Source organism: Hydra vulgaris, chromosome 03, assembly GCF_038396675.1.
Source record: "Hydra vulgaris chromosome 03, alternate assembly HydraT2T_AEP".
NCBI lineage: Eukaryota > Metazoa > Cnidaria > Hydrozoa > Anthoathecata > Hydridae > Hydra > Hydra vulgaris.
In genome coordinates, this window is record NC_088922.1 from 35060955 (window position 1) to 35077500 (window position 16546).

The following is a 16546-nucleotide window of genomic DNA, read 5'->3' on the forward strand; positions in this document are numbered from 1 at the left end:
AAATACGCACATTTTGAAATAACGCGAAACTCTAGAATCTATTTACCAAAACGGCTATTAGTAAATTTTATGTTAGTCACGTGTCAGCGAGAGAAAAAAAAAAAGAGTTTTTTAGAGTTTTTTTTTAGAATTTTGAGAGCTTTTTTAGTTTTAAGAACCAACATAATTGTTCAACAACGATATAAAAAAGGCATTAACTACTACAAAAAAAATGAAGAATATTTTGGTGTAACTAAATATAATTTTATGGAAGCCAAGTCAAGTCAAAAAGCAACAACGAAAAAACAACGCACCATTATAAGCTATTGCAAGTAAAATATTCATCAAATTAAGATTATATAGATGACATAAATTCTGTTGATGACAACTATGTCATTATCAAAGATAAAAAATAATAGTTCTGAACCAAGTAAAAATGGCAATGAAAAAAATTATTATCTTTAAAAAAAACATCGGACAAAGCACAAGAAAACTTTTTAAAACAAATGTGAATTAAAAAAACAAAGGTTGTATTTCGATAATTCTTCATGAGAAGAAAAAAGTTGCTTAACAAATTAAAACACGGACTCTACTAGCCATATACTCAAACCACTTCATATGTAGCTTGATGTTGGATAATGTCATGATCAAGATCGAATTATACAAAAAAAAATCTTGACTTTAAGTGGTGCGGAAGTTTCAAATGAGAAACAAATAATAATTTTCAATATCAAAATCGCAAAAAATAGAAAGTTTTGAAAGATGATTTATAGAATTTATAAAAAAAACCTTAAAACAAGATTTGAATAATTATCTCCAAATTTCTACTGCAAATTAACTCATACCAAAACTATAAAACTAGCCAGGTCTCTCTTAAAACAAAAGAAAATTTTAACAGAAAATGATTTTTTAGAATACAAAATTTAAACGAGGTGATTTTTCTGTCTCTATCATTATAGAAAAATTGTTTTGAATAACCCATTATCTCCATTATTTCATTTAAAAAAAGAAAATTCAAAATAACACAATTATTTAGAAAAAGCTTGTAAACCGCTTGATAAACTTTGAAGAATTTGAAGTAAATATATCAATTATAGATTAGGAAAAAATGCGCAATTAAAGGGTGGTCCAACCATAATGCACGATGTTAATTATGAGTCGCACCTTAACGCCAAGTTTTTTGTCCATCTTATCTTGACATTTCTTTGGTTTAGTGTTTGACAAATTCAACCATAAAATGGTACACAATTGAGCAGCGCGTTAAGATTGTTAAAACCTTTTACAAAAATGGGCGTTCAAATCAAAATGCATTTCGTGCACTTTGTGATTTTTTGGTCAGTATAATCGACCAAATGTGTCCACAATCGAGAAAATTGTGCGCAAATTTCAGCAAACCGGGTCTCTAGGAAATAAGAAAACACTTGTGCATGCTCACCCAATTCGTTCCGCAGAAAACACTGATCTTGTTTGCGATAGTGTGGCAGAAAAGCAGTCAAACTTGACTCGTTGTCGTGCCTAACAATTGAACATCACTGATACGAACTTTGAATAAAGATTCGAATTTACACACTTACAAGGTTCAATTGAGTCGAAAGCTAAAGCCTACTGATCTTTTCAAGCGCTGTCAATACGCCATGTGGTTGGTTGAACAGACAGAAGTGAATGGTGACTTTACAAAGAAAATCATATTTAGCGACGAGGCACACTTTCACTTCAGCGGATTCATTAACAAGCAGAACTGCCGCATTTAGGCAAATAAGGATCCACGAGTGATTGCTGAAAAGCCGATACATCCACAAAGTGTGACTGTTTGGTGCAGTGTGTTTTATGGGCTAGCGGCGTAGAACTTATATATTGTATAACTTCGCAACTGGACCCCAAAAGAACCCAGTTACTTTATGGAACACATACAGCTGTAAAAGCCTCAGTGAAAAAGAAGATATAAGTTTATTAGAGTAAGTGTTAGTTTAACAATTGTCAAAAAAGTTGGACAGGTGACCCGTATAAAAGCAGATAGTAAAGAGGGAATTCTAGTCACTGATCATGTATATCTCGTATAAAGTATAAAATGTACACCATTTTAGCGGAGATTCATTTTATACATAATTTATAATTATATCTAATTATAGTTTATACTGCTTTAATTGAAAATATTCGCTTATTAGTTTATTATTAAATTATTTTTAGTTTATATTATATTTTTTTACATTATATTAGTTTATATTAAATCATAATCTATACCCTTTCAGGAAAGTATTCATTTGTACTTAATCTATATTTAATTTTAATTTATACCGTATCAGTGGAGTTATTTGTTTTATACTTATTTATACATTTTTTAATTTAATTTAATTTAAAAACTTTAATTCAAGTTGATTTTTACACGATAGTTTTAGCTAACACTAAAACTAATTAAAATCAACACATTTTACTTTATAAAGAGTACACACACACACATAAAAATGTCATTCAAAAATTACAATTATTTCATAAAAAAGAAAAAGAAAAAATGTCATGAAAATTTACAATTGTTCAATTTAAAAAAAAAAAATATTTATAATAATACAATCTTAGCTAAAGATAAGTCAGTATAAAATAAAAGAAAATTTTGAAAACGACAAACTTTGCGAACGCAATTATTACCATACCAATTCTTGATATGTTTTTTTGAACACCTCAAGACTTTTTGCGGATATGGTCTCATTATTTAGAGTGTTCCAGAGCAAGGTGGCTCTATATAACGTTAGCATGAATCATTATATATGGAGCCTTTAGGAGGTAGAATGAGTTTTTTGCTACAACGGAGTTTATACGTAAGATTTTCTATAGTAAAAAGATTTTTCATAAATATTGTATTTAGAATATTAATAGATTTAGAAGTTTCAATCATAAGAAATCTCAAATTCTTATGATCGAAACTTCTTATGATGGATTCTTTGACTATTATCAAAATTTAGTAATTCATCCAGGGACAAATCAAACCTTTTATAGACTATACTTAGAGCTTTTTTATGAATTCTATTTATTTGTTTGTCATCTTTTTTTGAACAAAACATCCAAATTAGAGGATATTAAGAAAAGTTAGACAAAATAAAAGCATTAAACAGCAAAATAGATTTATCACGGGATAAAAAATTTCTTATGCGTGAAAAAGCAAAACATTTACCTTTAGCTTTAGTGCATCACTGTTTAATGTGTTCCCTAAACTTTAGATCTTTATAAATTGTTATATCAAGTAGTTTTACCTTATTGGAGGCAAAAACCCTATTTTTAGCGATAGATTTTTTATGTTTTTTAAGCCAAACTAATAGAAATTGGAACTTATCTGGGTTAGCAACCATCGAGTTTAACTGAAACAAATTGATGGTATCAATTGATTTCAGTTAAACTCGATGATTTGAGGCAGAAGAACCTACTTTTACCCTCTGTTTATGGCCACAAACAAAGGATAGCAAGAGATTAAGACTTTCGAAAAACCATAGGCGTTTAATTTATCAAATAGTAAGTCATGCGGGATATAGTCGTACGCTTTTGAGAGGTCTATTAATACTGATCCAACAGCGCCTTCATTATTAATACAATCATGCCACTTATTAAGTAACGAAAAAAGGGCATGCTGAGTACTATAACCTCGGAAACCACATAAAAGTTTATCGAATCTAGGCTCAATAAATATCAAGATTTGTTCATATAAAATAGCTTCAAAAACTTTAGAAAGGGCTGGTAAAATACTAATTGGACGGTAATTCGACTTATCAGTTGGGTCAATCTTCTGAAAACACGGTATAACATCAGCCAATTTTAGAAAAGACGGGAATTTAATATCATGGATACTATTATTTATGCAATCTGTAAGACTATCCCTAAAGTGAACAATATAAGATTTAACATAAAAGTTGGTATATCACCACTAGTCTTTTTCTTACTATATGTAATTATGATCTATGCCGTTTAGTGGAGTTATTTGTTTTCTAAAGGTGTAAACCGTTTTAGTAGAACTATTCATTTAATCCTTAGTTTATATTTAATCACAGTTTATTCCGTTTAAGTGGAAATACGTTTTATATCTAGTTCACATTTAACTAAACTTTACACCGTTTTAAACCTAGTTTATGTGCAGTTATAGTTAATACCTCATTTTCGAATAAATTCAAAAATGAGGTCGGTCAAGCAGTTACCAGAAGATTTGCAGTTTTTGACAATGTTTAAAATTTTTGTTTGTTTGCTAGAAAGACATGTTTTTAAATGAAGTTTAATCAAATTTAGCACCAACTATTAGAAAAAAGTTTTTCAGAATTTGAACAAAATGTTATAATAACATATCTCATTCGAAAGCCAGCTCAACCAATATTTAATGTAAGATTTTACATAAGAATTACATGCTCTCTAAGACTTGCAATACTTTTATTATTAATATAGTCACTAAGAAAATTAAATGCAATAAAAGAACTTTACTGCGGGTAACATGTGTTAGACGTTTTTAGCCGTCACTCGTTGACTATTGTTTAAATTGATGCTGCAGCCAGATGCTGAATGAACAAATATAATTATGTTACACATAAGTATAAATTAAAAAACATTACGGCGGGAATAAATTTAACTAATTTCTAGTTTTTTTGTTGCTGAAAAACTTTATTAAAAAATACTATAATAAATGCTATAAAATTCTTGTACTTTATTATATGTACTTTTTTTTTATTATATACTTTTAGTATTTTAAATTTACATTTTACATAACTCCTCTTTTTTTTTAATTCAATCAATAAAAATTTACAAATGCTCATCGTAAATTAATAGAACTTGGTTAGGTGTCACTCATATAGTTACAAACTAGTCAATGGAGCGACACCTAAAAAACATAAGAAATATAAATGAGAGAAAAAAAATTAAAGATTATTAAACAAATAATAATGATATATGTAATAATTATAGTAATAATACAAAATAATAACAATAATAATAAAGTTTCATTAATATTAAGAATGTTTATAATACAATATAAATTGTATGTACATATCATTGATAATAATTCAATAAAATAATAACATAAAATGTAGCAATAATTTCACAATAATAAATAAATATAATATAGATGAATAATAAATAAAGCAAAAATCAAACCACTTGTTAGTTAAAGAAATTATATATCAAAGACAACTTTATTTCAGAGAGAAATTATAAAGAAACACACTCCAACAATATACTTTTAAATTGAATTCTGTTGAGCAGTAAATAATCCGTAACAAGGAGATATTTTTTTTTAAACTTTTTTATTAATGCAGGAATACACTGGTTCCATTGGGAAATACATTGTTGTTTTATAGAAAACTTACCATATTTAATTGTGTTGAAAAAAGAAGAGTATAGCTTACTATTTTCTAGATTCCTGGTGTGATGATTGTGAATTTCATTTGTTTTAATAAAAAAAATTTAAAAAAGAGTTTGATAGTTTATTTTGGAGAAAGTCAAACACAAAAAGACAATTGTAAAACTTTACAAGATCATGGAGTTTTAGGATTTTTAGTTCAGAAATTTTTTTTTGGATATCAGATCTCATGGGTGAAAACGTCATTATTTTAATAGATGCGCGTTGTAAACTAGCAATGCTATTAAGTAAAAAGACCCCTTGATAAGCAGCGACCACTGACTTTTTTTAATGGTGCATGTTCATCTAAAAAAGAATTGAAACTTGTGAAAAACTCTTCAAATGACTTATTAGTCTTACTTTCGTCGACATTGATTACATTAGTCCAGCTAATTTTTGAGAAATCACTACATAATTCCTCGCAATTTATTTTTTTTAAATTCCGACGAAAAATGCAGCTTTTACGAGGATTAATTTTGGTTCTTTAAAATGGATGTATTAAAAATTGGGGTAAATGATCTGATACCGTAGAAGTAAAATTACCGGCAAAAATATTTGCAGAAGTTGCATTAAAAAATATGTTATCAATTAGAGTTTTGGATTAGCGATTCGTGATTCTTATTGGCAATGAAATAAAGGGAAAAAAGTTATTTAAAGCAATGGTGTCTAAAAATTTAGAAACAGAACTTAGTTTGCTAATAAAAGATCGACATTAAAATCGCCCATTAAAAAAGTTGTTTTGTTTTTTTCCATAGATAGCTTTTCAAAAAGTGGAATTAAATATGATTTAATAAATTCTGAAATATCCATATAAGGATGGCGATAAACTCAGCCAATAATGATGTTTGATTTTTTAGGAAAGGTGATTTCCACAAACACAGATTCTAAGTAAGTAAAGATTTCACAGATTCTAAGTGAAGCTCCTCCAAAATAAAATTTTGTTGTTATAAACATAACCGGTAAAATTTAAAGGGATAGTTGGTAGGATGTCGTTTTTTAGTTTAGTTTCAGTTATGCCAATAACACTGAATTCATGGTAATTAAGAGATAAAAGTGAGTTTAATTCGTCAAAATTTTTATTAAAGAAGCAATATTTAAATGAAAAAGAGAAAAATTATTTTTGTCGATGTTGGCAGAGTTGAAACATTTTATGTCCATATATTTACAATTAATAGGGTTTTCTTCGAGGTTACGTCATTGTCATTGTTGTTAATAAGTTGATGGGAAATAAAGTTATTAAGTTCATTATAAAGATTAGACTTTATGGTGTTTGGAAAAGATGATATGTTGTTTGAGAGTTCATTAATATAAATCACTTTATTATCTATTGTTTGCAGACGCAGCTCCTTATTAAAGAACTAAATGGAAAAATATATTTTCTACATGAAATACAGAATCAAGAGGTTTTAGAGTTTTTCAATATCCTAAATTCCGATTATCATTCAGACGACAGCATTTTTTATGAAAAAAGTTTAGGCAATGATTACATTGAAGGTAGTGTTGGTTTGTATTAATTTTCAAACAATCTTCGAAACAATCTTTGCAGTGAGTAGACATTTAAGTAGTACAGTTTATAAAATGAAATGATTGAATGAAGTTAAATAAGGAAACAAGCAGTAATATGAACAGCAATATAACCAAAAATATTAAAAATAATAATAGTATTTATTAATAATATAAATATAATTCAATTAATAAAATAATAAAATAATTTTTACTTAACAATTAAAATAATGAAAATAATACTATTAATAAAGTTAGGGAAGAATACTATTAATAAAGTATAAAATAAAATAAATTATATTAAAATAATAAAAAATCATGAATAATTATAAGTAAAATATTCTAGTTATAATAAGTGAAAATATATAATAATAAATTATTAAATTTATACTTAGTATTATAAGTTAACAAGTAAAACTACAGTAGCTAAGTTGACAAACTATATAGATATATAATAATAATAATAATAATAATAAGTATATATAATAATAAACAATAAATAATAAAAAAAAAAATTTATGACAAATAAACAAAGTTAAAAAAAAAAAATTAAGAATAATTACATTAAATTAAAAGCGTATTATAAAATAAACAAACTAAATTCTTAAATTTCACTACAATCTCCTAGTTCTACTATTGCTTTTTCTTCTTTCTTTTTTCTTAGTTTAATTAAATTCTTCTTTTTTTTTTTCTTCTCTTTACTTTTTAATTTTTTTTTATTTGTTTACTTTCGTTCTTTTGTTTTCTTTCTTTTTTTTATCTTTATTTAAGTTTATTAAGTGTTCTTTTTTTAATTCGAAGTTCTTTTTTCCTTTTTTTTTCTTTCCTTCCTTTTTGCATGACTTTTCATGTGCGTTTGTTTAAAGATGATTTTTAAGATAGTTAACAAATTATTTATGCATATAAAATAATTATTTACTTGTTATTATAATTTGGTTTTATCTTTAATATTTATATTTATCTTTTCTTTTCTTTGTCTCTTTGACCGTTAAAAAAGCGCAACCGCCGAACCCTAACCCTTTCATGTTGTTTCTAAACACTAACCATTTAAGACTAGTTTTGTAATATTTTTAAAAATATATATTTCAGTTTTAGAGTAAGTTTAACAGGAATGAATCAATTAAAAATTGGCAGAACGTATTACATCTTTTACAATTAAATGAAATGGAATCAAACAAAGCAAACCCAACTGAGTTAATTAAAAAAAAGTACCATTACACCAAATGTCAACAGATATAAAAACCCACACTTGCAGAAAGTTAAAATCCACACTTAATGATATTGCATAATACTGGTAAGAACAAACATTAGAACCTAAAGATGTAAAAAAATGTCATATTGTTTCAAAAACTGAACCTAACACCAAAAGGTTTGTCACACAGAAATCCAGCAAAAACTGACAATGCTGCGATACTTTGTCAGTATCAGATATTAAATTCTCAATGCGTTTTAGAACTTAATCGTTTGGCAATTCTAAGAGATTGTTAAGTAAAAAAGTTTTTAATTATAAACCAACTTTTAATTATAAACCAACTATATCTTCAAGAAGACTCTATCAAAACTGAAGCTAAGATCTTTCAATAACTAACATCTTTCAAAAAAATTCACTAATTTTCACAGCAACTTTACAACTTTTTAATGCTGCTAATTAATTAAACAAAAATGTAGGTTAGTGCGTATATATTTAAAACGTTTTTCCTGTTTCTGTTTGTCAAAACTAAAATGATAATTTCTCATAATGTAAATTAACATTTACCTCACAGAATATAACAATGCCAATGTTACCCCATATAGAGGGTAACATTGACAGTTGCACATCAACAACAATATCAATAATCTATCAATAATATAATATAACTAATTAAATTTTTTTTATCAGGCTATGACAGCAATATTATTGGTAAACACATAAAAATATTTTACACCAAAATTATATTGTTACAAAAGAGTATATTTCTAATATATAAATACATTTTTAAAAATATATTTCTAAATATATTTCTAAAAATGTGTCAATGTTTAAACCATTTTACTTAAAGTGACAATAAAAGTAACGGAACTTTTCGTTATTTTTATATATCATCTCTTACAGGATGTTAGCCAGAAATATCTTTTTTATGGCGTTTTGGCAATATTGAGAATATTTATTGTTATACAAGGTGCTGTTGTGCTGGCTAACACCCTGCTATATCAGCAGGGTGTTAGCTAGGGATGGCACCTGAGTTATACTTAAAACTAATAAAAAAGACGAGAGTATAAAATAAGGAACTTAACAAATAGTTTAAAATGAATATATTAAAAAACATATAAGTATTAATTTTACCTGATAATAAAAATATAACTTTCCTTAAATTTCTTAAAATAAAAACACCTTTTATATTATTTATTTTTTAGAAAATTAGATATGAGGTATAATTGACTGATAAATTAAATGTTTATTTATAAACTAAGAAATTTTCCAAAACTTAAATGCAACTAATATAAAAATGTGTTAGAAAAACCAATAAAAAAAATATATAAAGATTTACGTACCGGCAATACTTGTATCATGCTCTCGTTGTTCAACAAAACATCTTTAACACCATTATTTTGAGCATCGAATAGCGGAGTTATAGAACCACATCGTTCAAAAAGTGTGGGCAAAGCCAGCAAAACAACTTGAACATCTGATATATATATATATATATATATATATATATATATATATATATATATATATATATATAAATATATATGAATATATATATACACACAAATTTATAAATATATATACAAATATACATACATACATACATATATATATATATATATATATATATATACACACACACATATATATACACACACATATATATGCACACATACATATATGTATATATACACACACACATATATATATATATACATATACATAAACACACACATATGTATATATAAAATATGTATACACACATAATATATATACATACATATTTTTATATGTTATATATACATATATAACATATAAAAATATGTATGTATATATAAATATATTTAAACAATTAAAATAATGAAAATGTATGAATATATAAATATGTATGAATATATAAATATATATAAATATATATAAATATATATATATATATATATATATATATATATATATATATATATATATATATATATATATATATAACCTACATTTTTGTTCTTTATCCCTAAACTTAAACAACTTTTAAGAATCTAAAAAAAATATTTGTGCTATATTCTGTAGATTATGGTATCATTTATCGCATAGAAATCATTACAACTTTGAACTAACTACAATAAATAAAAAATTATTTCATTTAAAAATATTATGGTTTATGATTTAAATTTTAGAAATTCATTTTTATTTACACTTTTTGTTTCTTTTTTTTCGAGATTGTTTTATATTGTTTGTTTTTTTTGATTTTCTATTCAAATAAATCTAAGTTTGATTCATTTGATTAATTCAGACTGCAGTGTATTAGGTAATTGGAATTAGGAAATGGATGAAGGTTGTCCTTCTGATATCAGCAACAAGTGCTACTAACAAGAGGGCTTTCAGCACACTTTAGTAAATCAAAACTAAGTGAAGAAGCACCATACACCAAGCAAGGTTGAACAAATGCATGTTGTGAGTTATACACCTTAAAATAACTGAGGAACTAAACATCATAGATGTAGCCAATGACTTTGGTATCCAAAATGAACACAGAACAAAATGAATTTGTACAATTGTGTATGAGTTGTACAGTGAAGTTCATTTTGCCCATTTCCATTTGTGAATGAAGCACCTTGTTCAGTCTCTGTATTAATGGTTGAGAATTTGACAACTTATGAAAAAGTTTTTAAGAATTTTCAAATTTGGGACCATTCTAACTGTTGTTGGTTTTGGCAAGGAGGTATGGCTCCTTTTTTCAGGAGATAAAGGTGGGAAGTATATTAAATTCCACTTTGAAGTTGTCAATTCTAAACTATCTGGATCTGTGTATGATATTCAATTATTTTGCATATATCAGGGTTCTGATTGTAGTGAGAATATTTCCTCTATTCACTGGCACTATGCCAACAACATTTAAAGAATTCAGTCGTCAGATTTTAAATTAAAAGGCAAAAAAAATTAAATTGTTCTTAGGTTAGGATTTTCATTTCATTGATGATGTTCTGTGATACTAGGGTACAGCTGCTAGCTTTCCTAGTTCTGCAGACCTAGTCAAGTTAAAATCTCTAAGAAGCAATGACTCTATGCCTCACACACCTGCTTATTGCAATGTCCTAAGGAGAACAATACAACCTCTTGATAAGGCTTGCAATGCCAACTTGTGTGAAAATAGACATGGTGGAAACTTAAAAAGTTTCATCATTCAATTATTGCTCCTGTGATTTTTCTGATAATAACTTTAGAAAATGTCCTGCTTTCTGTTTTGCATCTTATGTTAGGAATAGTGTTATAACTGTATAAATTATTGTTATAGGAATGTAAGACTTTATATTGTCAGGCTAATTTATCTTTATTTAATTGTGAATATGTGAGAATGAGTGAAATATGGGCTGCTACAAGCGTTGAATATTCTAATACAGCAAAAGCCTTGCGCCTATTAGGTAAGCAATTTGTAGAAACTGCAAATCTACAGACACAATGGATAGCCAGTAAAAAAATTTTTTACTGGCTATCCATTGATAATTTTAGAGCTCATTTTTGATGTACACTTTTTGTTAAACAACATAAAAATATTGGGTTGAGTGAAGAGGAGGGAGAGTGTTTGCAAAGCTGCATAAATAACGAACTAAGACACCAAGTTAAAAATCAGGAATTGAAGCTCCGTCTCATTTTAAAACACTTTAAATTGTATTGCAAACCTGATAGGAAACTTCAAGCAGCTAAAGTGAGAAAGTTGTTGCTGTTAAATCTTGAAATCAAAGGTTTGTGTACAAAGGTTTTTCTAATAAAATAACTTGTAAATATTGGACCAACTAAATATAAAAAAACTTATTATTTTAATTGGATAACTATTTACATAATGATTTTTCTAGTTATGTGTTGTATATATAAAAATTTAAACAATATTCTATGATTGAAGGCGAGGCAAAGTGAAAAACTTATCTTCAATTTTTGTTGATAAAAAGTAGCATAAAATAATTAAAATTCAGCATAACTCATCAATATTGCGTGTTTATTGGATAAATAAATATAATTTGATTAATTTTTGTTAAACTTTAAAAGCTGAGAAATTTTATCAGTGTTTTTAAACTTTTTACAGAACAAAACTATCTATAATATTTTATAGATTGCATGAGTTTTATTGGTATCCACTTTTTAAAACTTTTCAGAAAAAAAACAACAAGAAGCCACAATGTCTACCTTGAAATATTCGTGCTGTCTGATGCTAAGCATTATTCCCAGTTTACTAAATCTTATATCTTATCTCAGAAGTTGGGTTCTAGAGACTTTTATAAAATCAGCCTCATTAACAAAGTCAAACATTTCATCTTTAATCGATGGGTCTGATTTTATTACCCCTCCCAAGAGCTATTTGTAAAGAACCTTTCCTCTAACTAGACTCTTGAATCTAATTGCCATACTCTTCCTGCCATTCCAGTAATACAAGTTAACCCATTAGACATCCAAATAACTCTAGCTTCTGTTACTAAAGTCATTTCTGAACTAAACTCTTATAGGACTTGTGGTTCAGACAACATTCCTGTCACAGTCTTACAAAAAAAGTTCTCCAGAACTCTCTTCAATTCTCTTAAAACTATATAATAAGTGCTTGACTTAATTTTATTTTCTTACTTGCTGGAAAATGGGATCTGTGGTTCCAATTTTTAAAAACTCTAGCGAACATTCTGATCCTTTCAACTATCATCCAAGAAGCCTATTATTAACAAGGTATTCTCTCTATTATTAGCATTTAGTCTTTAATCGACAAATTTCTGATATGACATTTCTCTTGAACTAATAACTCTCTGTCAATCAATATGATTTTCAAACACCTTGTTCTAGAGCTGACTTACTAACTGCTGAAACTAAAAGAATTTATTGTGCATTAGATGGTGGCAGCAAAGTAAGGGCTATTACTCTTGACTTATCTGAAGCTTTTGATAAAGTTTGACATGTTGGTCTTCTCCATAAGCTTGCATCATATGGTGTATCTGGCAAAATTTTTGAGGTTATCAAAAATCATTCATTCTAACCGCAGTATTATAGTCATCCTCAAAGGCCAACACTATTCCTTATTTCCAGTATCTTCTGGAGTACCTCAAGATTTCTATCCTTGGTCCTGTATTGTTTTTTCCTAACAATCTTAATTCTAAGGCAGCTCTATTTGCTGATGACTCAACTTTTTACTCTTGTTTTGACAAAAAGTTTTTTCTTTTTGATCGGCAGCCAAACTTGAAACTGATTTCATTTCTGTAACAGATTGGGGCTTGCAGTGGTTTGTAAATTTTAGCAATACTGTTAACATTCCTATATTAACGAATGATAATCCTTTCACTGACTCCGCTTCTCTACATCTTCTTGGATTATCATTCACTACTAACCTCTAATGGAAACTATATATAAAATTGATTGCAAAGTTGGCATCTGCTAAGGTTGCTTCTCTTTATCGTGCTCATCATTATACCTCTACAAATCTCTTATTCATCTTTGTATGGAATACATTTGTCATGTTTGGGCTGGATCTTCTAATGTTGCTCTTTCTCTTCGAGAAAATGTCTAAAAACACATGGTAAACATAGTTGGACCTGCGTTATCTTCCAAGCGTGAGCCTCTCTCCCATCATCATAGAGTTACATCTCTTTCTCTTTTATACATATACTCTCATGGCCACTGCTGAAGGGAGGAATCATCTCTAGTTCAATCAAGCAAAACTCATTTTTGCTTGACTTGTCATTCAGCAAAGTTATATCCTTTTGCTGAATATGTCCCTGCATGTCCTAAAAACTTTTAACTGTCTCGATTTTCTCCCCGCATATCAATCCTTTGGTACTCTCTCCCATCTTCATATTTTTCTGATTCATAAAACCTACAACTTTTTAAGTTTTCTGTCAACTGTTTCCTTGTTCATTAACTCTATTCTTTTATTGTCTAGTAACTCCCAATTTAATAGTATTTGTTTGCAGGCTTGTTGGGAGCGAATTAGATTAAAATCGTACACACACATGTATATATAAATTAGTTATTAAAATTACTTATTAAAATTTTTCATTAAACACTGTTTTCAAAAAAAAAATTTAATTTTAATAAGCGATTTTCTACTAATTTATTATTGCTCTGTTCTTTTAAGAACATTGAGCAATCTATTTTTTTGAATACATTTAAAATTATTTATATATATATATATATATATATATATATATATATATATATATATATATATATATATATATATATATATATATATATATATATATATACACACACACATATATATACACAAATATATATATACATATACAAATATATATACACATATATACACATAAATATATATATACAAATATATATACACATATATATACAAATATATATATACATATACAAATATATATACACATATATATACATATATATGCACATATATATATACATATATATATATATATATACACATATAAATATATATATTTCTTTGATAAAAAAAAAGTTTATATATTCTTACGCCTATCTTTCACATAAACATCACACTCAAAGAAAAAGTCATGTTCCCCTGTTTCATCAGGAGAAATACATCGACAACCCATCAGTTGATGATCAATCTGAATTGGTAGTTTATCAAATTTTATGATGTCCATAAAAACCTTTTCAGTAACATATTTTAATCTATTAATACAAATACACAAAAATATAAAATATTAAATGTACCTTTTGAAAAAGCGAATTTAAAAATTATGATAGTATTTACATACTCACTTTTCTGAATGTATTTGTAAGGTGAATTGAAGAGAGGATCGAAGATGTTTTGGAACAGCCATTTTTTCTAGATAGGTTGCAGCTGGCTTAACATCTGCACCACTATTCAATAAAACATGAACAATTTCAATATGTCCCATCTTACATGCCTAAAATAGTTAAATTCATGTTTTTTTTGCATTTTAAAAAAGAAAAATTAAAAGAAATTAAATTAAACTATTTAAAAAAACATGTTAGTTTTCTTAAAAAAACATTCAATACATTTTGATGTATTGCATGTTTTGTTCACAAACATATTGATGTATTGAGTGTTCAAAAAACGCTCAATATATCAAATGTATACCAAAGTATTAACTGCTTGTGAATACCTCATTTGTAAATTGATTAAAAAAAAAAATCACTCTAAAAAAAATGTAATTTTTTCATTACCAAATTACTTGCTTTCAACAAAACTTTATTTATTTTACCAAAAGAGATTTTTATAATAGCAATTAACTCTACACTACAGGCCCGTAGGAACAAAAATTATATTGGGGGATGGAGAGAGGGGCAGTACTACCCCGAAATAGTTTCAAGGACCTTTTTTTCTTTTAGTCATTTTTGCGATCAATTTCTTCAAAATTATTAATTTGAAAAACTATTGGGGGAGGGGGGCTATGGGTCTGCACTACAGGTAGTCTATTGAATATTTCTATTTAAAAAATTCACATGCATTTATAACAAAAAAATCTGATTTAAAGAATAACTTTCTGCAAAAGCTTAGTAAAAACCTCAGTTTAATAAACTTACAAGTTAAATAAAACATGTTTTTTTTATGTTTCTTATATTTGTTTCTTATAATTGTATCTTATGTTTGTTCCTATGTTTGTATCCTATGTTTGTATTTTATGTTTGTCTCTTATTTTTGGCTCTCATGTTTTTATCTTATGGTTTTTTATGGTTTGTCTCTTACATTAGTCTAAAAACTTCTTGACTGTTTGTCTAAAATATTTTCCTAATGCATTAAATTGTATATGAATTTACCTCTAGAGGAGAGACACCAAAATCAAATTTTAGCCTATTTAAGATTTAAGGCTAAAAAGGAATAATAATAATTTTATAAATAAGAACTCTGCCACTGATAATAAAAAAAACCTTTATAAATAAGAATTATGCCGTATGCCTTTTTCAAAACAAGATATTAATGTTTAATTGAATTGTTGTTTTACAGCTCCTCAAGAGTACTAAGGCAACAAACCAGGTTTTTTTAATAAAAGTTTTACTTCTTCAACAGTTAATATCTTTTTTTGAAAAGTAAACCAAATGGAAGATATTTAGTATTGTTATAACAAAAGATGCAATTTTATATTAGAATTAGATAATAAATTTACCAAAAGCTATACTATGTTTTTGTACTAAAAAAAACGCTGATGTTTTGTTTTAATTAAGTGTTTTTTTAAAAATAGTCAATTGTATGTAAAAAATTGTAAGACTTTCGTCACAATGTGGTTATATGGCTCAATGCTTAATGAATATTTAAAAAAAAATTCAGCTCAAAAAAATAGTCATTGTGCACGAACATGTTTCGTAAAAAATATTGGGTGAATTCTAGCATTGATTCTTTATTGAGGGTAGGTTACTTACACAACTTTTGCTAAAAACCTGGTTGGTCACCTTAGTATCCTTGAGTAAGAGACATCTTTTGAATTGATAATAATAGCATAATTATTTTTAAAAATTGTGTAAATTTTTTGGCAGTTTACTTATCTTAGGCTTGATGAACCAATTATTTTTTAATTACA

At 26.8% G+C, this 16546-nt stretch overlaps 1 protein-coding gene across 12 annotated transcripts in view; it reads right to left on the reverse strand.

Annotated features, from left to right (window-relative positions):
* LOC101234803 (M-phase phosphoprotein 8) overlaps nt 1-16546 on the reverse strand; it is a 46613-nt gene that overhangs the window by 547 nt on the left and 29520 nt on the right. For 4 of the 12 annotated variants that reach the window (XR_010637541.1, XR_010637537.1, XM_065793011.1 and 1 more), the window contains exons 10-13: nt 14766-14914; nt 14515-14675; nt 9380-9513; nt 4635-4828 (exon numbers count right to left, since the gene is read on the reverse strand). Coding sequence is in view for 4 of the 12 variants with exons in the window: in XM_065793011.1 (XP_065649083.1) it covers nt 4814-4828; nt 9380-9513; nt 14515-14675; nt 14766-14914 (459 nt within the window). In the remaining 8 variants the exon portion in view is untranslated. Of the gene's footprint in view, nt 1-4634; nt 4829-9379; nt 9514-14514; nt 14676-14761; nt 14915-16546 lie in introns of those variants that run through there. The other 8 variants (XR_010637539.1, XR_010637535.1, XM_065793009.1 and 5 more) reach the window with 3 other exon arrangements.